The sequence below is a fragment of the Hordeum vulgare genome, unplaced genomic scaffold, assembly GCF_904849725.1.
Source record: "Hordeum vulgare subsp. vulgare unplaced genomic scaffold, MorexV3_pseudomolecules_assembly, whole genome shotgun sequence".
NCBI classification, from domain to species: domain Eukaryota; kingdom Viridiplantae; phylum Streptophyta; class Magnoliopsida; order Poales; family Poaceae; genus Hordeum; species Hordeum vulgare.
The window spans coordinates 55,642-78,575 of NW_025422582.1; the positions used below are offsets into that span (position 1 = coordinate 55,642).

At 37.3% G+C, this 22,934-nt stretch overlaps 1 protein-coding gene and 4 non-coding genes across 5 annotated transcripts; 3 read left to right on the forward strand and 2 right to left on the reverse strand.

The window, feature by feature from the left end:
• Positions 1-1,368: 1,368 nt before the first annotated feature.
• LOC123420640 (ATP synthase subunit beta, chloroplastic) lies at positions 1,369-10,951 on the forward strand. Its single transcript, XM_045107408.1, has one exon. The coding sequence runs from the start codon at positions 1,748-1,750 to the stop codon at positions 3,242-3,244; it is 1,497 nt and encodes a 498-aa protein (XP_044963343.1). The 5' UTR covers positions 1,369-1,747; the 3' UTR covers positions 3,245-10,951.
• On the reverse strand, positions 7,704-7,776 carry TRNAF-GAA. The gene has a single exon. It is a non-coding gene; the product is annotated as a tRNA-Phe (tRNA).
• On the forward strand, positions 9,373-9,445 carry TRNAT-UGU. The gene has a single exon. It is a non-coding gene; the product is annotated as a tRNA-Thr (tRNA).
• On the reverse strand, positions 10,661-10,747 carry TRNAS-GGA. Its single transcript has one exon. It is a non-coding gene; the product is annotated as a tRNA-Ser (tRNA).
• An 8,405-nt stretch (positions 10,952-19,356) lies between the features above and the next one.
• Positions 19,357-19,428, forward strand: TRNAR-UCU. Its single transcript has one exon. It is a non-coding gene; the product is annotated as a tRNA-Arg (tRNA).
• Positions 19,429-22,934: the final 3,506 nt, after the last annotated feature.

Below are 22,934 nucleotides of genomic sequence, written 5' to 3' on the forward strand. Positions count from 1 at the left end.
CCAGACATACGCAATGCTTTAGCTAATACACGGAAATGCATACCATGATTTTTCTGTCTATCAATAACTGCATGCATTGCACGGTGAATGTGAAGAAGTAAGCCATTGTCGCGGCAATAGTGAGCCAAAGTAGTATTTGCGGTGAATCCCCCGGTTAAGTAGTCATGCATTACAATAGGAACCCCTAATTCTCTCGCAAATACAGCTCTCTTAATCATTTCTTCACATGTACCCGCAGTCGCATTCAAGTAATGCCCCTTGATTTCACCGGTTTCGGCCTGTGATTTATAAATAGCTTCGGCACAAAAGACAAAACGGTCTCTCCAGCGCATAAATGGTTGTGAGTTTACGTTTTCATCATCTTTGGTAAAATCAAGTCCACCACGTAGACACTCATAACACGCTCTACCATAATTTTTTGCGGATAATCCCAATTTTGGTTTAATAGTACATCCCAATAAAGGACGGCCATACTTGTTCAACTTATCTCTTTCAACTTGGATACCATGAGGCGGGCCTTGGAAAGTTTTTGAATAAGTAGGGGGAATTCGTAGATCCTCCAAACGTAGAGCACGTAGGGCTTTGAACCCAAATACGTTACCCACAATGGAAGTAAACATGTTAGTAACGGAACCCTCCTCAAATAGGTCTAATGGATAAGCTACATAACAGATCCATTGGCTGTCTTCCCCAGCAACAGGCTCGATGTGATAGCATCGTCCTTTGTAACGATCAAGACTGGTAAGTCCATCAGTCCAAACAGTTGTCCATGTACCAGTAGAAGATTCGGCAGCTACTGCAGCCCCTGCTTCTTCGGGCGGAACCCCAGGCTGAGGACTTACTCGGAATGCTGCCAAGATATCAGTATCCTTAGTTTCATACTCTGGGGTGTAGTAAGTCAATTTATAATCTTTAACACCAGCTTGAAATCCAACACCTGCTTTAGTTTCTGTTTGTGGTGACATAAGTCCCTCCCTACAACTCTTGAATTAAGAATTCTCACAATAACAGGGTCTACTCGATGTTAATTAGGCGTAAATGAAACTTTAGCAAAAATCTCGTAAAACAAAAAGGATATTCAATTAATATAATATCAACTCATTAAAGAAAATTGAGGGCATGCTTAGGTTAATGAATATGTTTCATTCATATATAATGCGTACACCCTGTGTATGTTCTATCCTATAGGAATTCCACTATAGGAATTCGATAGGAATTGAGTTGTTGTTATGGTAAGTTAACACGGTTCGTTATTAAACCATGGATTTGATTTACCAAATCCATCATTATTGTATACTCTTTGATAGGTATAGCGCAACCCAAATTAATCCCTAATCCTTATTTTACAAGTTCTTAATAGGTCTCTTTTCTTATTTGGAATGCAAATACCTAACTAAATACTAATAAAATTCTTTGTTGACAGCAATCTATGCTTCACAGTAGTATATATTTTGTATATCGAAGTCCTAGATAGGAAAGTAGAGTAGGCACAGATCCTCCACAAAAGGCAAAATGTATATGAAAAAAAGATTGATTGAACTTTCCAACGGACTCATTCCATGAGTAAACGATTGAATGGGATTCGCTTGGGCAACGAAATCAAGTCCTGGTCCCCTTTTCTCTCTTATTGAATTAACTAATTCATTTCCTTTTTACTTTTGGATTTTTTTTGATTTGATTTGGCATTATTCAACAATAAAAAAAGAAAAATTTCGACAAATTCCTTTTTTTTAATTATGTGATAATTATGAGAACCAATCCTACTACTTCTCGTCCCGGGGTTTCCACAAGTGAAGAAAAAAGTACAGGTCGTATCGATCAAATTATTGGACCCGTGCTGGATGTCACTTTTCCCCCGGGCAAGTTACCTTATATTTATAACGCTTTAGTAGTCCAGAGTAGAGACACTGCCGATAAGCAAATTAATGTGACTTGTGAGGTACAACAATTATTAGGAAATAATCGAGTTAGAGCTGTAGCTATGAGTGCTACGGACGGGTTGATGAGAGGAATGGAAGTGATTGACACGGGAGCTCCTCTCAGTGTTCCGGTCGGTGGAGCTACTCTCGGACGAATTTTCAACGTTCTTGGGGAGCCTGTTGACAATTTGGGTCCTGTAGATAGTAGTGCAACGTTCCCTATTCATAGATCTGCGCCTGCCTTTATCGAGTTAGATACGAAATTATCCATCTTTGAAACAGGTATTAAGGTCGTCGATCTTTTAGCTCCTTATCGACGTGGAGGAAAAATAGGACTATTTGGGGGGGCTGGAGTAGGTAAAACAGTACTGATCATGGAATTAATCAATAACATTGCTAAAGCTCATGGGGGCGTATCCGTATTCGGTGGAGTAGGGGAACGGACTCGTGAAGGAAATGATCTTTATATGGAAATGAAGGAATCCGGAGTAATTAATGAAAAAAATATTGAAGAATCAAAGGTAGCTCTAGTCTATGGCCAAATGAATGAACCACCGGGAGCTCGTATGAGAGTTGGTTTAACTGCCCTAACTATGGCAGAATATTTCCGAGATGTTAATAAGCAAGACGTGCTTTTATTTATCGATAATATCTTTCGTTTTGTTCAAGCAGGATCAGAGGTATCCGCTTTATTAGGGAGAATGCCCTCCGCAGTGGGTTATCAACCTACTCTTAGTACAGAAATGGGTTCTTTGCAAGAAAGAATTGCTTCTACTAAAAAGGGATCTATAACTTCGATTCAAGCAGTTTATGTACCTGCGGACGATTTGACCGACCCTGCCCCTGCCACAACATTTGCACATTTGGATGCTACTACCGTACTTTCCAGAGGATTAGCTTCCAAGGGTATTTATCCAGCAGTAGATCCTTTAGATTCAACATCAACTATGTTACAGCCTCGGATCGTTGGCAACGAACATTATGAAACTGCGCAAAGAGTTAAGGAAACTTTACAACGTTACAAAGAACTTCAGGACATTATCGCAATTCTTGGCTTGGATGAATTATCGGAAGAGGATCGTTTAACTGTAGCAAGAGCAAGAAAAATTGAGCGTTTCTTATCACAACCGTTCTTTGTGGCAGAAGTTTTTACTGGTTCTCCAGGAAAGTATGTTGCTCTTGCGGAAACTATTAGGGGATTTCAACTAATCCTTTCCGGAGAATTAGACGGCCTACCTGAACAGGCTTTTTATTTGGTGGGTAACATCGATGAAGCTAGCACGAAAGCTATAACCTTAGAAGAGGAGAACAAATCGCAGAAATGAAATTAAATCTTTATGTACTGACTCCTAAGCGAATTATTTGGGATTGTGAAGTGAAAGAAATCATTTTATCCACGAATAGTGGCCAAATTGGCGTATTACCAAACCACGCCCCTATTAACACAGCAGTAGATATGGGTCCTTTGAGAATACGCCTCCTCAACGACCAATGGTTAACGGCGGTTCTGTGGAGCGGTTTTGCGAGAATAGTTAATAATGAGATCATCATTTTAGGAAATGATGCGGAACTGGGTAGTGATATTGATCCGGAAGAAGCTCAAAAGGCACTTGAAATAGCCGAAGCTAACTTGAGTAAAGCTGAGGGTACGAAAGATTTGGTTGAAGCGAAGCTCGCTCTCAGACGAGCTAGGATACGAATCGAGGCTGTCAATTGGATTCCCCCATCCAATTGAAGACAATCCAGTGGTTTATAGTTGATACAAAGAAAAAGGGAAGAGGGGTAGAAAAAGTTATTAGATAGCGAAGCGAAGTAAGTCCAATGCTATCTAGTAATTTTTCTACCTACTTACCTACTATTGGATTTGAACCAATGACTCCCGCCGTATGAAAGCAATACTCTAACCACTGAGTTAAGTAGGCAATTTATCACCACAAAGGAAGACCCATTACTTCGATCGATTATATATTGAATCCCTTTTCTAAGCAATACCGCTCTGTTATTGGTCTGTTATATACTAAATACTAAACTAAATACTAAACAGATACAGATCAAAGGGATATCCTCTGGCATTAGAAAATATTCATCTTGACAAGAAATTCTCTATATGTTAAGATATCTCTGATAAGGGCTATAGCTCAGTTCGGTAGAGCAACTCGTTTACACGTGCGCCAATGCTTTTCAAAGGAGCTTATTATGCAATGAACATAATCGATCTTATTGCAAAATCAATGTCTTACTTCATAGATTCGAGAGAATAGGAGAACAGTAGCCTGACAAACAGTCGGTTCAGTCCGATTCAGGTGCCAATTCAGGTGCCTAATCAAATAGAACCCTTATGGATTTGCTAGTTGATAAGGTAAATATCCAGCCCACTAAATGCTAGGCGTAATGAGGATAAGGGCCTCCAAAAAACTTCTTTTCGTTCTATGAACTTTAAGGTGTATGAAGTCTCATAGTTAACTCTTGCAGTGGAACGATAGAGACTCCATTTCACTTAGGTTGATTTAATTTAGACCAGAGGCAGACCTAAGTCAAGGTAATCCTCCTTTGAAACACTTTGGTATTGCTCCTAGATAGATCATAATACAAAAAATCAATCAGAGCACAGGGAGCCATCTCATTATCTTTCCGTAAAGAAAAACTATGGTGGACTAACTGATCTTTAAATCAGTTTATGAAAGAGCCCAATGCAAAAAAATGCATGTTGGGTCTTTGAAACAGTTCAAATCATTTCGATAATAATCCGTTTGATCTGTTTTACCGAGAAGGTCTACGGTTCGAATCCGTATAGCCCTAATATGCCCTTTTTTCTATTTTAGGATCTCTATCCTATGTTTTCTTTAGTTTAGTATAGTTTTCATTTTCGCATTAGTATTTGTTTATAGACTGGATAGGCGCCTGCGACATAGAATAGAGATAAAAGCATTACCAAAGGCTCATTCATCGAAAATCAAAATCATACAGACAGGAAAAGAAAAACGAAAAATAGAAAAAATAAAGTAAAGAGTAAATAAGAAAACAGAATATTCTGTCTCATAGTTCTGAAATAGAGTTCTTTATTTTTATTTTTATAGTATTACTTCTCATTATACTGCATAGATTAGTCCTACTATCTTAATTAGGTTCTAATTATTCTAATTAGTAGTATTCTCATTTTTATTTAATAGTCTCTTATTATTATTAAATAGTAAATAAAGGATAGAGCTATTCTTTTTTTATAGAGATTCTAGAGAAAGCGAGACAAAGTGAAACGATAAAGTTTTCTTTATATAAGAATTAGATCTACATACACCATATCTAAATAGAATGGAAATCCAAAAGAAAGGGAGTTGGGATTCCATTGGATGAATCTTTAAAGAAGATGCAGCACAGAGGAAACAAAGGCTAAACTAAGCGCTTTTGTTTGAACAAAAAAGATTCTTGTTTCACCGAGGAAAAGAGAGAAGTTCTGGATAAATTGACAATGCTGAATTGAATTGACTAATTTAAGTTCCGCCTATTCCACATTAATGGGAGTACATTATGTTTCTGCTTCACGAATATGATATTTTTTGGACATTTCTAATAATAGCAAGCCTTATTCCTATTTTGGCATTTTCGATTTCAGGGCTTTTAGCCCCGGTTAGTGAAGGACCAGAGAAGCTTTCTAGTTATGAATCGGGTATAGAACCCATGGGAGGGGCTTGGGTACAATTCCGAATACGCTATTATATGTTTGCGCTCGTTTTTGTTGTTTTTGATGTGGAAACCGTCTTTCTATACCCTTGGGCAATGAGTTTCGACGTATTGGGTGTATCCGTTTTTATCGAAGCTTTGATTTTCGTGCTTATCTTAGTTGTCGGTTTAGTTTATGCATGGCGAAAAGGAGCCTTGGAATGGTCTTAACTGAATATTTAGACAAAAAAAAAGAAGGAAAAGATTCTATTGAGACAGTTATGAATTTGATTGAGTTTCCCTTACTTGACCAAACAAGTTCCAATTCTGTTATTTCAACTACACTAAATGATCTTTCGAATTGGTCAAGACTCTCCAGTTTATGGCCCCTTCTATACGGTACCAGTTGTTGTTTCATTGAATTTGCTTCATTAATAGGTTCACGATTCGATTTTGATCGTTATGGATTGGTACCAAGATCAAGTCCTAGGCAAGCAGACCTAATTTTAACAGCCGGTACGGTAACAATGAAAATGGCTCCGTCTTTAGTGAGATTATACGAGCAAATGCCTGAACCAAAATACGTCATTGCTATGGGAGCCTGTACTATTACAGGGGGAATGTTCAGTACGGATTCCTATAGTACTGTTCGGGGAGTTGATAAGTTAATTCCTGTGGATGTCTACTTGCCGGGCTGCCCTCCTAAACCGGAGGCAGTTATAGATGCCCTAACAAAACTTCGTAAGAAGATATCGCGAGAAATAGTTGAGGATCGAACTCTATCTCAAAATAAAAAAAGATGTTTTACTACCAGTCACAAGCTTTATGTTAGGCGCAGTACTCATACAGGAACTTATGAGCAAGAATTGCTCTATCAATCACCATCGACATTAGATATATCTTCTGAAACTTTTTTAAAATCCAAAAGTCCAGTACCTTCCTACAAATTAGTGAATTAGGAGGGGGGGGCTCTTTTGTGTAGAAAAAGAAAAAGCAGAGCAATCTTTCAAACTTGCATCCGAAATGGGAAATATTTATACAAAGAGGGAGAGATGAAGACAATGCAGCAGGGTTGGTTATCTAATTGGCTAGTCAAACATGAGGTGGTTCATAGATCTTTGGGCTTTGATCACCGAGGAATAGAGACTTTACAAATAAAAGCAGGGGATTGGGATTCCATTGCTGTCATTTTATATGTATATGGTTATAATTATTTACGCTCCCAATGTGCTTATGATGTAGCACCCGGTGGATCTTTAGCTAGCGTGTATCATCTTACAAGAATACAATACGGTATAGATAATCCAGAAGAAGTCTGCATAAAAGTCTTTGCCCAAAAGGATAATCCTAGAATTCCGTCTGTCTTCTGGATTTGGAGAAGTGCCGATTTTCAAGAACGCGAATCTTATGATATGGTGGGAATCTCTTATGATAATCATCCGCGCCTTAAACGTATCCTAATGCCTGAAAGTTGGATAGGCTGGCCCTTACGTAAGGACTATATAACCCCCAATTTTTATGAAATACAAGATGCTCATTGAATGATAAGAAATTCGTGCTCACTTATACAACACAACTCCAGATTTTATTCAAGTCAAGGAATATTTTTAGGTTCTTTTCCTAGATGAAACGGAATACCTATTTATAATTAATTCCTATTATACAAAAGCATTCCAGATAGACTGAGCCAAAAAAGGGTTTCATTTGGATTCCCCTATTTTGAAAATCACATATTAATTTCCTTCATATGAACAGAAAAATAGGATGACTCAAAGAAGTTCTCTACCAGGAACTTTGTATCGCGCACATGACTTAGCACAACTAGGAAAATAAGATAAGATAAAGATAAGCAAGACTAAAAAAATATTCGTCGGAATAGTGGAATACAAAATAAAGAAACGCAAAAAAATAAAGGGGAACCTAATCTCACCCCCTTCCTTATCATAAAGAAAGGGTATATTTTAAAACTTCTCTAAAAAGAAGTGCCTCTATATTTATATTATAGATTTATCCACTTAGATGAATAAATCATACTCTATCTATATTATATATTATTAATAAATATGTATCACAATCCATCTCGAGGTATTTGGATCAATACCTATTCGGTGGATCTTTTTTTTTCTCTGCCAGGAACCAGATTTGAACTGGTGACACGAGGATTTTCAGTCCTCTGCTCTACCAACTGAGCTATCCTGACCTTTTCTTGTGCATCATCCTAGTAGAGTATTTGTATCTATGTCAATTAAAAGGACTAAAAAATCAATTAAAGTATTTCAAATTCAAAATTTGAAAGGGGGGGGGTAGCCCTATGCATTGTGCATGGTTTACTTAAATAATACTTAAAAATAGAGTGAATAACCAAGATTTCTTGCCGATACTCTAATAAAAAAGAAATCTATTCAATGAATAGGATAAGATCCATTGAGTTCTCTTCGCATTCCTTTCCTTTGTGAAAGAGTAGAATGAGAAAGCTAATGAATCTTAAACCCATTGATAAAAAGAAAAAAAAAGAGGATTTGGGGATAGAGGGACTTGAACCCTCACAACTTAAAAAGTCGACGGATTTTCCTTTTACTAGAAATTTCATTGTTGTCAGTATTGACATGTAGAATGGGACTCTCTCTTTGTCCTCGTCCGATTAATCCACTTTCTTTTTAAAAGTTCTCAAAACTTTGAATTTGAATTGAAGAATTTGATTATTCAATATTCGAATGGAGTGGATTCACAATAATTCAAAATAAAATTATGATATGAGTTTTTTATTTCATAATCATTTCGAATTTTATTTTGAAATTTTAAAAAAGATAAAGAACCTATATTATAATATGAGTTCTGTGATTAATCGTTTGCTATGTCAGTATCTATACGTGTTTATTAAATGTATAAAGTATAAAACCCCTCTTTCTCTAATTTAGAATTAGAAGGAATTCCACTAACAACACAACGTAATTAACTCGATTCGTTAGAACAGCTTCCATTGAGTCTCTGCACCTATCCTTTTCCTTTGTATTCTAGTTCGAGAATCCCTTCTCAAAACACGGATTTGGCTCAGGATTGCCCTTTTTTAATTCCAGGGTTTCTCTGAATTTGGAAGTTACCACTTAGCAGGTTTCCATACCAAGGCTCAATACAATCAAGTCCGTAGCGTCTACCGATTTCGCCATATCCCCACTTCCCTCTTCTTTGAGACCAGGATTCCTTGTGTAATTTCATCCATCTCTTAGTTTTTTTTTTGAATCATTGAGTTCATCACTCAACGTAGTCTAGCAGTTCAGTTCGACTCTATTTGAGAGACCCCGCTTGCTTATTGCAATTCTGAATTACATTGATTCTATCCTTGATGTATTTGCAATTCAATCCGAATCAATATATCCAAAACTTTTTATCTCCCCCACCTCCCGTCTTACTTTTTTATAGTATTCGAAATTATACTATAACGCTGGATATTTATTCTTTTTTTCTAATCAGAATTATCAATTTTATTTACTCTGACTTTATGTTCCCCTTAGTGAAATATTAATCCTCAAATTATTAACAAATAATAAAGTCTATAATGATCGAATGAAAATACCCATAAAGTCTATAATTTTCTTTTTAAATATCCTATAGTTAAGCATATCAAGCTAACTTTATCTTTAAGAAGTTTTAGTATTTTTTTATTTAGTATTTTTTTATAAGTAGAACTTCAAATTTAGAACTAGTTAATAGCTAAGAGTAATAACTAATATCTGAGATTTTACGGATTTCCTATACTATACCTATTTCTATTTGTTACACTATTTCCGTTATGTAAGCCCACTTAGCTCAGAGGTTAGAGCATCGCATTTGTAATGCGAGGGTCATCGGTTCAAATCCGATAGTCGGCTTTTTTTTTCTCTATCGATGTTCTACGAACAAGAATCTCTTTTTTTCCGAATTAAATGGAGAATCCAGGATCTTTTATGTTTTTTACCTTACTATTTTGCTAGATACAAAACAATAAAATAAATAATATATATACAAAAAATACAAAAAATACAGATTTTGATGAAATTCCATTTTTTGTGGTACTTTAGTTGATTTTACTCTGTTTATCCTGTAGTTTAATTCAGTTTTAATTTCGATGTATTCTGTAATGTAAATACAATGAAATTAATTGTGTAAAATGAAATTTCAATAAAAAAAAGGAGTCTTCATGTCCCGTTATCGAGGACCTCGTTTAAAAAAAATACGCCGTTTGGGAGCTTTACCAGGACTCACTAGAAAAACACCTAAATCCGGAAGTAATCTTAAAAAAAAATTCAATTCTGGGAAAAAGGAGCAATATCGTATTCGTCTTCAAGAAAAACAGAAATTGCGTTTTCATTATGGTCTGACAGAACGACAATTACTTAGATATGTACATATCGCTGGAAAAGCAAAAAGGTCAACAGGCCAGGTTTTACTACAATTACTTGAAATGCGTTTGGATAATATCCTTTTTCGATTGGGTATGGCTTCAACCATTCCTGGGGCCCGCCAATTAGTCAACCATAGACATATTTTAGTTAATGGCCGTATAGTCAATATACCAAGTTTTCGTTGCAAACCCCGAGATATTATTACTACGAAAGATAACCAAAGATCAAAAGGTCTGGTTCAAAATTATATTGCTTCATCGGACCCGGGGAAATTGCCAAGCCATTTGACGATTGACACATTGGAATATAAAGGACTAGTAAATAAAATCCTAGATAGGAAGTGGGTCGGTCTCAAAATAAATGAGTTGTTAGTTGTAGAATATTACTCTCGTCAGACTTGAACTTAATGAAAAAAGGAAAGGTTCATAGAATTTTCTTCCCCTTCCCCTTTCCCCGAACTAAATAGCCCTAAGACCATTACCATTAATTCGTATTTTCCCATCAACTAGCTAAAATTGATTAACCCTAGGATTAGGATCCTTTTTGCTTTTTTCCTCTATGTTTACATACCACAGTAATTTGCTATAGAGAATTTTTAATTTCTATTAAATAAAAATAAGATAATATAAGATATTATTACTGGAATAAATTGCTATTTGATTTGATACATTGTGATCCTTAACGTTGATGAATTAAGAAAAACGGAAAGAGAGGGATTCGAACCCTCGGTAAACAAAAGTCTACATAGCAGTTCCAATGCTACGCCTTGAACCGCTCGGCCATCTTTCCTACATAACTTATTATGGAAAATAAACTGAGTGAATAGCGAGTTTTCTTATTCCTGCAGTACAGGTACAACCGCAACCGCTCGGGGGTTCCCTAGTTCTATTGGAAAAATTCCTTTTGATCTAGGTGGAAGGATACAGGATTTTTTACTAGAAATTGCGCTCGCTATAAAATAAAAGTTTTAATTTAGGTTTTCCCGCAACTAAAGAAAAAGAGAATGCAAGAATTCTTCTTATTGCATAATAAAATAAAGAAACCTTAGAATTCCGTTTGCATAAGATACGCTACACCATTGAAATCAAAAATAGAGTATGAGACAATTAATAACTTTGAAAACACGAAATAGTTGATGACATAAGTTGTTGTTCAGAAATAGGAAAGTGGAATGAAATCCAGTCTTAGTCAAATATTGCATATCTCTTCGTGTCCAAGCAGAAGGAAAAGGATACAATTTGAGCTGAGCGGAAAATCCATATCTCTCTTATCCATTTAAAACATATGGATTTAGAGCATATGGATCAATCTATTTATAATTATAAGAATCGAATGTGTTTGTTTTTATGTTATTTTGTGAAGGAATGAAAACAATTCTATATAGAATGGCTTGGGAATTATGCCTAGATCCCGTGTAAATGGAAATTTCATTGATAAGACCTTCTCAATTATAGCCAATATTTTATTGCGAATAATTCCGACAACCTCAGGAGAAAAAAAGGCATTTACTTATTATAGAGATGGTGCGATTTGACTCTTTTTTTTTTTGCTTTTTTTTAGACCTACCTATACCTCAGTCTTAGGAAAAAGAAAAGGGGTTGGCATAGAGAGAACCAAATTTGTAAAGCAAGCAAACCCACGCTTCGGGAAGGTGAGGCGAACTAACAATTCCTTCCGTCGTGTATCCTCGATTGATGCGGCTTCAGATACTTCAATTGTAGATTTGAGTATTGAGCGAAAGGTTACACCTACAGGATATGGTATGGTATGGATTACAGGCCACTCTATTAGTATCCGTAGGCAGCATAGGGGAGAAAAGCACTACACCTAGAAATAGGAATCAACAAGAGAAAAACTTTGGTAGAAATTACCCCTTTCCTGATCGGTATCAGGGCTGGGAAGAATGGTTGGGATAACAAACAACCATCAGGTTTGTACTTTGGATACCCCTATAACCATCAAAGATCGTTGAAGTAGCTAATTCCTCTAAATAGGAGGCGTTGAGAACAAAGAAATTATTGGAGCTATCGTTTTCCTCTAGCATTAATAGAATTCATTGGTGTTAAGAAAAACCTCTTGTGGGAAGGTTGGCTAGAGATTTCTTGGAAAAATACCAGCCCCTTTCGGTTCATAATGAGACGGGACTAATTCTATTTTGATTCTATAGATTAAGATTATTTCGCTTAGTACTATTATGTACAGAAGGGAGGAGCCGTATGAGATGAAAACCTCATGTACGGTTTTGGAACGGAGATTTTTTGAATAGAATGAACGACCGTAACGGATGTTGGCTCAATCCGAAGGAAATTATGCGGAAGCTTTGCAAAATTATTATGAAGCTACGCGACTAGAAATCGATCCCTATGATCGAAGTTATATACTCTATAACATAGGCCTTATACACACAAGCAATGGAGAGCATACAAAGGCTTTGGAATATTATTTCCGGGCACTAGAACGAAACCCCTTCTTACCGCAAGCTTTTAATAATATGGCCGTGATCTGTCATTACGTGCGACTATCTCCACTATAGAAAGACAAAAAAAGAGAGGATCAAATTTTCTAGTAAATACTGGAAAAAAGGGCTTTCTACATAGGGATCGTAAAAACAACGATTTTTCCCTATCAGCTGTAGGAAGGAAGGACACTTCACGAGAATCAAAAAACGAAGAAAGTATGGCCTATACTACTACTCTATGGATAAAGTTTCTCAAATTGATAGAGAAAGCACCGTAAAGATCAATTAGTGAGCGACTGGGTCGATACAACTAAAAAAAACTGCTTACTTATCCCATGATATGGGGCAAAATTTAGGAATCCGCTTATGTAATAGAGCCGATCCACTAAGGGATTAAGCAGCGGTGTAGTATCAGATCCCAAAGATAGTAAGTTCTTTTTTCTTTCTTATGGAAAAAAGTCTTTTTCAAGGATTCTATAGAGATTTCATATATGAAACCGGGATAGTTACCTTTCAGAAAATTTGAACGAAGGCTCTATATCTATCTATGCTTCATTCTTCTGAAGGTGGGAAAAAAGATCAAACTAATTATTGAGAAAAATTAGGGTTTGAAACTTAGGTAATTAATTTCTTCTGCTTAACACAAGAACAAATTGGATCGATTTTTGATAAATCGAATTCAGTTAAGATAGGGGAAATTAAGATAGCAATTTCTGAGCCGTATGAGGTAGGAAACTCTCAAGTACGGTTCTAAGGGAAGGAACTGCCTATTCCGACCGAGGAGAACAGGCCATTCTAGAGGGTGATTCGGAAATTGCGGAAGCTTGGTTTGATCAAGCTGCTGAATATTGGAAACAAGCTATAGCGCTTACTCCGGGAAATTATATTGAAGCACAAAACTGGTTGAAGATTACGAAGCGCTTTGAATTTGAATAAGACCATGCTCCTTTTTTTTCCTAAAATGGATGGTTTGGTTGTTGATCCATTAATCAAATAAATTAGGTCGTAAGATCGAATCAAGAATTTCATTATATCCATTTCTTATACCTTCTATTTTATAAGATATTTCATAAGAATAAACCATAGGGATAGGGTCTAGAATAGAAGTAATAAAGTGAATAAAAAAAAGGGGGCCAATCTAAATATTGCTAATATATTAGAACCATCTTATTAATAATTCTAATGAGTTATCTTGGAATTTAGAATCAAATAAAAAATAAAAAACCCTATATTATGCTCAAGGAAAGTAGATATAGATAGGAGCTTATGCCCTAAAAAAAAATACACTAGTTTCTTAAATTTAAAATAAAAAAGATTTTTTCTTACGCCGAGAAATATTTGTTTTTTCAAGATAAACAATGTCCGTTAGGCACCTAACCTTTATGTCATAATAGATCCGAACACTTGCCTCGGATTGACTTTAATATATAATTGCTCCAGTGAATAACTAAAAAAAAAGAAGGGTGGTAGTATAGTAAAGAAAAGAACTAATCACAATATCTATCTTTCAAAATCTATCTTTCAAAATCTATCTTTCAAAGATTCACTAAAAAAAAAGACAGTTGGCGGGTCTCTTTGTATGTCTTGTCCGGAAAGAGGAGGAGTTAATGATTATTCGTTCGCCGGAACCAGAAGTAAAAATTGTTGTGGATAGGGATCCTGTAAAAACATCTTTTGAGGAATGGGCGAGACCCGGCCATTTCTCAAGAACACTAGCTAAGGGCCCTGATACTACCACTTGGATCTGGAACCTACATGCTGATGCTCACGATTTCGATAGTCATACTGGTGATTTGGAGGAGATTTCTAGAAAAGTTTTTAGTGCTCATTTCGGGCAACTTTCCATTATCTTTCTTTGGTTGAGTGGCATGTACTTTCATGGTGCCCGTTTTTCCAATTATGAAGCATGGCTAAGTGATCCTACTCACATTGGACCCAGTGCTCAGGTAGTTTGGCCTATAGTAGGGCAAGAAATATTGAATGGTGATGTAGGTGGGGGTTTCCGAGGAATCCAAATAACCTCTGGTTTTTTTCAGCTTTGGCGAGCATCTGGAATAACTAGTGAATTACAACTCTATTGTACTGCAATTGGTGCATTGGTTTTTGCAGCGTTAATGCTTTTTGCTGGTTGGTTCCATTATCACAAAGCCGCTCCCAAATTGGCCTGGTTCCAAGATGTAGAATCCATGTTGAATCACCACTTAGCGGGATTATTAGGACTTGGGTCTCTTTCTTGGGCGGGACACCAAATTCATGTATCTTTACCAATTAACCAATTTCTTGACGCTGGGGTGGATCCTAAAGAGATACCACTTCCTCATGAATTTATCTTGAATCGGGACCTTTTGGCTCAACTTTATCCTAGTTTTGCCGAAGGAGCAACCCCTTTTTTCACTTTAAATTGGTCCAAATACGCAGAATTTCTGACTTTTCGTGGAGGACTAGATCCAGTAACCGGTGGTCTCTGGCTGACCGATATTGCACACCATCATTTAGCTATTGCTATTCTTTTCCTAATCGCAGGTCATATGTATAGGACCAACTGGGGTATTGGCCATGGACTTAAAGATATTTTGGAGGCTCACAAGGGCCCATTTACAGGACAAGGCCATAAGGGTCTTTATGAAATCTTAACAACGTCATGGCATGCTCAATTATCTCTTAACCTAGCTATGCTAGGCTCTACAACCATTGTTGTAGCTCATCATATGTATTCTATGCCTCCCTATCCATACCTAGCTACTGACTATGGTACACAACTTTCCTTGTTCACACACCACATGTGGATTGGCGGATTTCTAATAGTCGGTGCTGCTGCACATGCAGCAATTTTTATGGTAAGAGACTATGATCCAACTACTCGATACAACGATCTATTAGATCGCGTCCTTAGACACCGCGATGCAATCATATCCCACCTTAACTGGGTATGTATATTTCTAGGTTTTCACAGTTTTGGCTTGTACATTCATAATGATACCATGAGTGCTTTAGGCCGTCCACAAGATATGTTTTCGGATACCGCCATACAATTACAACCTATCTTTGCTCAATGGGTACAAAATATCCATGCTACTGCGCCTGGCGTAACAGCTCCTGGTGCAACAACAAGTACTAGCTTAACGTGGGGAGGCGGCGAGTTAGTAGCAGTAGGTGGCAAAGTGGCTTTGTTACCGATTCCATTAGGAACCGCAGATTTTTTAGTCCATCACATTCATGCATTTACCATACATGTGACTGTATTAATACTTTTGAAAGGTGTTTTATTTGCTCGGAGTTCCCGTTTGATACCCGATAAAGCAAATCTAGGTTTTCGCTTTCCTTGCGATGGGCCTGGCCGAGGGGGAACATGTCAAGTATCTGCTTGGGATCATGTTTTCTTAGGTTTATTCTGGATGTACAATGCAATTTCGGTAGTCATTTTCCATTTCAGTTGGAAAATGCAGTCGGATGTTTGGGGTACCATAAGTGATCAAGGGGTGGTAACTCATATTACAGGGGGAAACTTTGCACAGAGTTCCATTACGATTAATGGGTGGCTTCGAGATTTCTTGTGGGCACAGGCATCGCAAGTCATTCAGTCTTATGGTTCTTCATTATCTGCATATGGTCTTTTTTTCTTAGGTGCTCATTTTGTCTGGGCCTTCAGTTTAATGTTTTTATTCAGCGGCCGTGGTTATTGGCAAGAACTCATTGAATCTATCGTTTGGGCTCATAACAAATTAAAAGTTGCTCCTGCTACTCAGCCTAGAGCCTTGAGCATTATACAAGGACGTGCTGTAGGAGTAACCCATTACCTTCTGGGTGGAATTGCCACGACATGGGCATTCTTCTTAGCGAGAATTATTGCAGTAGGATAGTGGCTAGGAGGATTTGAAAGGCATTATGGAATTAAGATTTCCCAGGTTTAGCCAAGGCTTAGCTCAGGACCCCACTACTCGTCGTATTTGGTTTGGTATTGCTACCGCACATGATTTCGAAAGTCATGATGATATTACTGAAGAACGTCTTTATCAGAACATTTTTGCTTCTCACTTTGGGCAATTAGCAATAATCTTTCTATGGACGTCCGGAAATCTGTTTCATGTAGCTTGGCAAGGAAATTTTGAATCATGGATACAGGATCCTTTACACGTAAGACCTATTGCTCATGCGATTTGGGATCCTCATTTTGGTCAACCCGCTGTGGAAGCCTTTACTCGAGGAGGTGCTGCTGGTCCAGTGAATATTGCTTATTCTGGGGTTTATCAGTGGTGGTATACAATAGGATTACGCACCAATGAAGATCTTTATACTGGAGCTCTTTTTCTATTATTTCTTTCTACGCTGTCCTTAATAGCGAGTTGGTTACATCTACAACCCAAATGGAAACCAAGCCTTTCGTGGTTCAAAAACGCGGAATCTCGTCTCAATCATCATTTGTCAGGACTTTTCGGGGTAAGTTCTTTGGCTTGGACAGGACATTTAGTTCATGTTGCTATTCCCGCATCCAGGGGGGAGTACGTTCGATGGAATAATTTCTTAGATGTATTACCCTATCCCCAGGGGTTGGGACCCCTTTTGACGGGTCAGTGGAATCTTTATGCCCAAAACCCTGATTCGAGTAATCATTTATTTGGTACCGCTCAAGGAGCGGGAACTGCCATTCTAACTCTTCTTGGGGGATTCCATCCACAAACACAAAGTTTGTGGCTGACTGATATGGCTCACCATCATTTAGCTATTGCATTTATTTTTCTCATTGCCGGTCACATGTATCGAACTAACTTCGGAATTGGGCACAGTATTAAAGATCTTTTAGAAGCGCATACTCCTCCGGGGGGTCGATTAGGGCGTGGGCATAAGGGCCTTTATGACACAATCAACAATTCGATTCATTTTCAGTTAGGTCTTGCTCTAGCTTCTTTAGGGGTTATTACTTCCTTAGTAGCTCAACATATGTACTCTTTACCTCCTTATGCATTCATAGCACAAGACTTTACTACTCAAGCTGCTTTATATACTCATCACCAATATATTGCGGGGTTCATCATGACAGGGGCTTTTGCTCATGGAGCTATTTTTTTCATTAGGGATTACAATCCGGAACAGAATGAGGATAATGTATTGGCAAGAATGTTAGACCATAAAGAAGCTATCATATCTCATTTAAGTTGGGCTAGCCTCTTTCTAGGATTCCATACCTTGGGCCTTTATGTTCATAACGACGTCATGCTTGCTTTTGGTACTCCAGAAAAGCAAATCTTGATCGAACCTATATTTGCCCAATGGATACAATCTGCTCATGGCAAGACGACATATGGGTTCGATATACTCTTATCTTCAACGAATGGCCCCGCTTTCAATGCGGGTCGAAGCCTATGGTTGCCCGGATGGTTGAATGCTGTTAATGAGAATAGTAATTCGCTTTTCTTAACAATAGGACCTGGGGATTTCTTGGTTCATCATGCTATTGCTCTAGGTTTGCATACAACTACATTGATTTTAGTAAAGGGCGCTTTAGACGCACGCGGTTCCAAATTAATGCCGGATAAAAAGGATTTTGGGTATAGTTTTCCTTGTGACGGCCCAGGGCGCGGCGGTACTTGTGATATTTCTGCTTGGGACGCATTTTATTTGGCAGTTTTCTGGATGTTAAATACCATTGGGTGGGTTACTTTTTATTGGCATTGGAAACATATCACATTATGGCAGGGCAACGTTTCACAATTTAATGAATCCTCCACTTATTTGATGGGATGGTTAAGAGATTACCTATGGTTAAACTCTTCACAACTTATCAATGGATATAATCCTTTTGGGATGAATAGTTTATCGGTATGGGCTTGGATGTTCTTATTTGGACATCTTGTTTGGGCTACTGGATTTATGTTCTTAATTTCTTGGCGGGGGTATTGGCAGGAATTAATTGAGACTTTAGCATGGGCTCATGAACGCACACCTTTAGCTAATTTAATTCGCTGGAGAGATAAGCCTGTGGCTCTTTCCATTGTGCAAGCAAGATTGGTTGGATTAGCTCACTTTTCCGTGGGTTATATATTCACTTATGCAGCTTTCTTGATTGCCTCAACATCAGGCAAGTTTGGTTAATTTAGTTTGTTTTTTTGTACTGTATCAGCACCTAGTTCATTACTCTTGATAGAGAGGGAGGATCCGCCTTCTTAAATTTCTTTTTCTATTTATTTTTCCATCTAGGATTAGAACCGTATACTTGATAATAATAGCAACGGCACATTATGGCAAAAAAGAGTTTGATTCAGAGGGAGAAGAAGCGGCAGAAATTAGAACAGAAATATCATTTGATTCGTCAATCTTTAAAAAAAAAGATAAGAAGCAAAGTTTCTCCCTTGAGTTTGAGTGAAAAAACGAAAATGCGAGAAAAATTGCAATCCCTACCGCGTAATAGTGCACCTACACGCCTTCATCGACGTTGTTTTTTGACCGGAAGACCTAGAGCTAACTATCGACATTTTGGGCTATCCGGACACGTACTTCGAGAAATGGTTTATGAATGTTTATTACCGGGTGCAACAAGATCCAGTTGGTAAGGATAAAATACCCTTTCGTATTTGTATGGATTTCTGGAATTGATAATCATAGAGGAGCCCTCTTTACCATTCTGTATAAATGGACTATTCTATTTGTATAGATATGGTAGAGGGACGTATCGAACCCTCTTTTATCCACTAGTTACCCCTCTTTAGTTTAAGAGTATAGAGCAGTTTGGTAGCTCATAAGTCTCATAACCTTGGGGTTGCGGGTTCGATTCCCACTACCGGCCCCATACTCCTTCTTTAATGATATATGCATGATATATACATCATCCATTTGTATCTGGATTTTTTGATTTCCTAAAAGAGTTTTGGTCTAACAGTTTTTTCTCGGAAGAAGACAACAAATAAAAGAAAGAATAAAAGAAAGAATAAAATACGAAAGAAAAGCGTCCATTGTCTAATGGATAGGACAGAGGTCTTCTAAACCTTTGGTATAGGTTCAAATCCTATTGGACGCAATCTTATTTCTATCTATTCTTTAAATAACTATACTAAACTAAAAACAAAGAAAACTTTTTTGCATGATTCAAATAACAAGAGTAGACATGCAAAATAACAAGAGTAGATATGCCAAATTTATTTGTTACTGAAGGGAAAACCGTTCCAGCTGTTCCTGAATAGCTTCCTTCAAAAGGATTTCCGCTTGCTCGGTGAATGTCTTGCTAGAAGATATAATTTCTTGGAATTGAGGTTTAGTATCTTTTAGGTGTTTACGTAACTCATCCAGAAATTTATTTACCTGTTCGATTTCTAACGAATCAAGATATCCTCTTGTTCCGGTATAAATAGTAGCTATCTGCTCTTCCACTGGGAGAGGATTTGCCTGGGATTGTTTAAGCAATTCCCTTAATCGTCGACCCCTTGCCAATTGATTCTGACTTGTTTTATCGAGAGCAGAGGCGAATTGTGCAAAGGCTTGTAACTCTGCGAATTGAGCTAGTTCCAATTTTGATTTGCCAGCTACTTGTTTCATGGCTTTAATTTGAGCCGCGGATCCTACTCTGGAAACAGAAATACCCACATTAATAGCGGGTCGAATTCCGGCATTGAATAGATCCGCCGATAAGAATATTTGTCCATCTGTAATGGAGATTACATTAGTAGGAATATAGGCGGAAACGTCTCCAGATTGAGTCTCAACTATTGGTAAAGCGGTCATACTTCCTTCGCCTAAAAGAGAATTTAATTTAGCGGCTCTTTCTAAAAGGCGTGAATGCAAATAAAAAACATCCCCTGGATAAGCCTCACGGCCGGGAGGTCTTCTTAATAGAAGGGACATTTGGCGATAAGCTTGTGCCTGTTTGGAGAGATCATCATAAATTATTAAAGTATGCCGTTCGCGGTACATAAAATACTCAGCCAGGGCTGCTCCCGTATAAGGAGCGAGGTATTGTAATGTAGCAGGTGAATCCGCCATTTCAGCTACTACAATAGTGTATTCCATGGCCCCCTCCTCATGGAAAGTAGTTACTACTTGAGCTACGGAGGATGCTCTTTGACCGATAGCTACATAAACACATATTACACCTTGCCCTTTTTGATTGAGAATTGTATCTGTAGCTACTGCTGTTTTGCCAGTCTGTCTGTCCCCAATAATTAACTCTCGCTGACCGCGCCCTATAGGAATCATCGAATCGATAGCAATAAGCCCTGTTTGAAGAGGTTCGTATACGGAACGCCTGGAAATTATACTTGGAGCAGGAGATTCAATTAAGCGAGATTCGGAAGCTATAATTTCGCCTTTCCCATCAATAGGTTTAGCCAGAGCATTTACAACACGACCCAAGTAAGCCTCACTCACGGGTATCTGAGCAATTCTTCCTGTTGCTTTTACAAAACTGCCCTCTTGTATCATCAACCCATCGCCCATTAATACAATCCCAACATTTTTGGATTCCAAATTCAGAGCAATACCCCTAGTACCTTCTGCAAATTGGACTAATTCACCCGACATTATTTCACCAAGACCTATAATACGAGCAATCCCATCCCCCACTTGAACTACGCGACCTATATTCTCAATCCCTACTTTCCTATTATATTGTTCAATACGTTCGCGGAGAATTTTATGAATTTCGTCGACTCGAAGGGTTGCCATTAGTGTTTCTTGACTCTTTTTTCGAAAGCAAGGGGAAAAATAATGCCTAAATTCTAAACGAAAGTAGAAGTTCAAGGCCTAATTAATTTAATTATCTCTTCCATTCCAGGGACCCGAGAATGCCAATATTAGCACGAATCGTACGGAAATGTAACTCGGTATTCAAACAACTATTCAGAGTTCCTAGAGCTCCTTGTACGGCCTGTTGGAAAACCCGCTGTCGGACCTGATTCATTGCCCTTTGTTTTTCAAAATAAAGGGTTTCGTTTTTAGACTTTTCTAATTGTTCCAAACTAATAGAAGTAGCATTAATCAAATTTGCTTTTTCTCGTTCTATCTCAGAGTATCCATTCATTCGATACTCATCCGCTTCTAGTTCGACTTTCTGTAATCGAATCCGAGCTTTTTCGAGTTGCTCAATGGTCCCTCTACGCAATTCTTCTGAATTTCGAATAGTACTCAAGATCCTCTGTTTTCGATTATCTAATAAATCTTTTAATGAAAGTAGATTATTTTGTAAGTTTACAACTTTTATGATCTCTTCCCGAACCAAACATGAATCTTTCGATTCATTTGGCTCTCACGCTCCTTTTTTTCTTTTTTTGCTATAGCAATTTCCATATCTTTTTTTAAGTATAAGTAATGAGCCTATCCTCTATCTTATTTTTTATGTTTATATTTCAATATACCGAAACCTATATAAGACTAGATAAATATTAAGAGGACTCTTCCGCCTAGATAAAAATATATCATGGTCAGCAAAGTTGTTTCTTTATTTATATTTGCCCTTTAGTTAATAATTTCAATTTCATTAAGAAAAACTAACTAAATAAATGGAAAATGAAAATTAATAGAATTCTTTTTTTTTTTTCTTCAAATCCAAAAAATTTCTCTTTTTTATACATAGGTCGTCGATTCGGCATTGGTTAAAAAAGGGCAGGGTGCCCCTTCTTTTTTTTTCTAGTAAATAGTTCAAACCATTTTATCGATATGAGTGTTCTATATCAGATAAATTTTACATTAGCTATTTCCCGTTTAAATTCGGTACTAATACTAATATAGTTGTAGAAAGAGTACCTCTTTTTGCCTGGACTTCAAGCAGTTTAGCTTTAACCGTGTTAATGGTCTCACATTCTTGGTTTATAGAGAATCAAAATTGATTTACCAATGAGTCGCGAAATGCTATGGTTCTTCCATATGATTTCTGAATTTATTCAGAAGTAATTCGTCGAGATCGTGCACCCTTTTCTTATTTATCCGAAAAATACTAAAAAATATTCTAAAGTGCAGCCGGATAGATCCAATCTATTCTTGAAATAGACAACTCGCACACACTCCCTTTCCAAAAAAAATCAAAACACCAACCACTACAGTTAGATTTATTAGATTTGTTGCTAAAATATCGGTATTAAGCCCGAAACTGCCAGCGGATGGCCAGTGAGCTAAAAAAACGAAAGAATGGGTTACATTTTTCATATGCTCTCCTCTTATAGATAGGACGAACAAAGAACAAAGTTTTTCGATCACTTACTTCGCTCGCCCTTTTTTGATCGGTTTTTTTAATGCAAATAGATTCAATCTAGTAATTTCTTTTAGATTAAGTCTTAGGTCTTGTTTGACCGGTGAAAGGCTTCCTTTGTTGAAATGTTCCGTTCCCAAAATTCCTAAAATAAAAGGAAAAAACTTTCCACTTTCCTAAACTAAGGACGGGAAATAAGAAGGCGAGCATATCTTCTAAATTAATCATACTCAACTCAGCCCTTCCTAGAATGCGGTATTATCTGTCCCGATAAATAGATAATTCCAGGAGTAATAAATAGGAGTAAATTAAATAAAGTATTGATATAATTGGAATTGCGGAAGCAA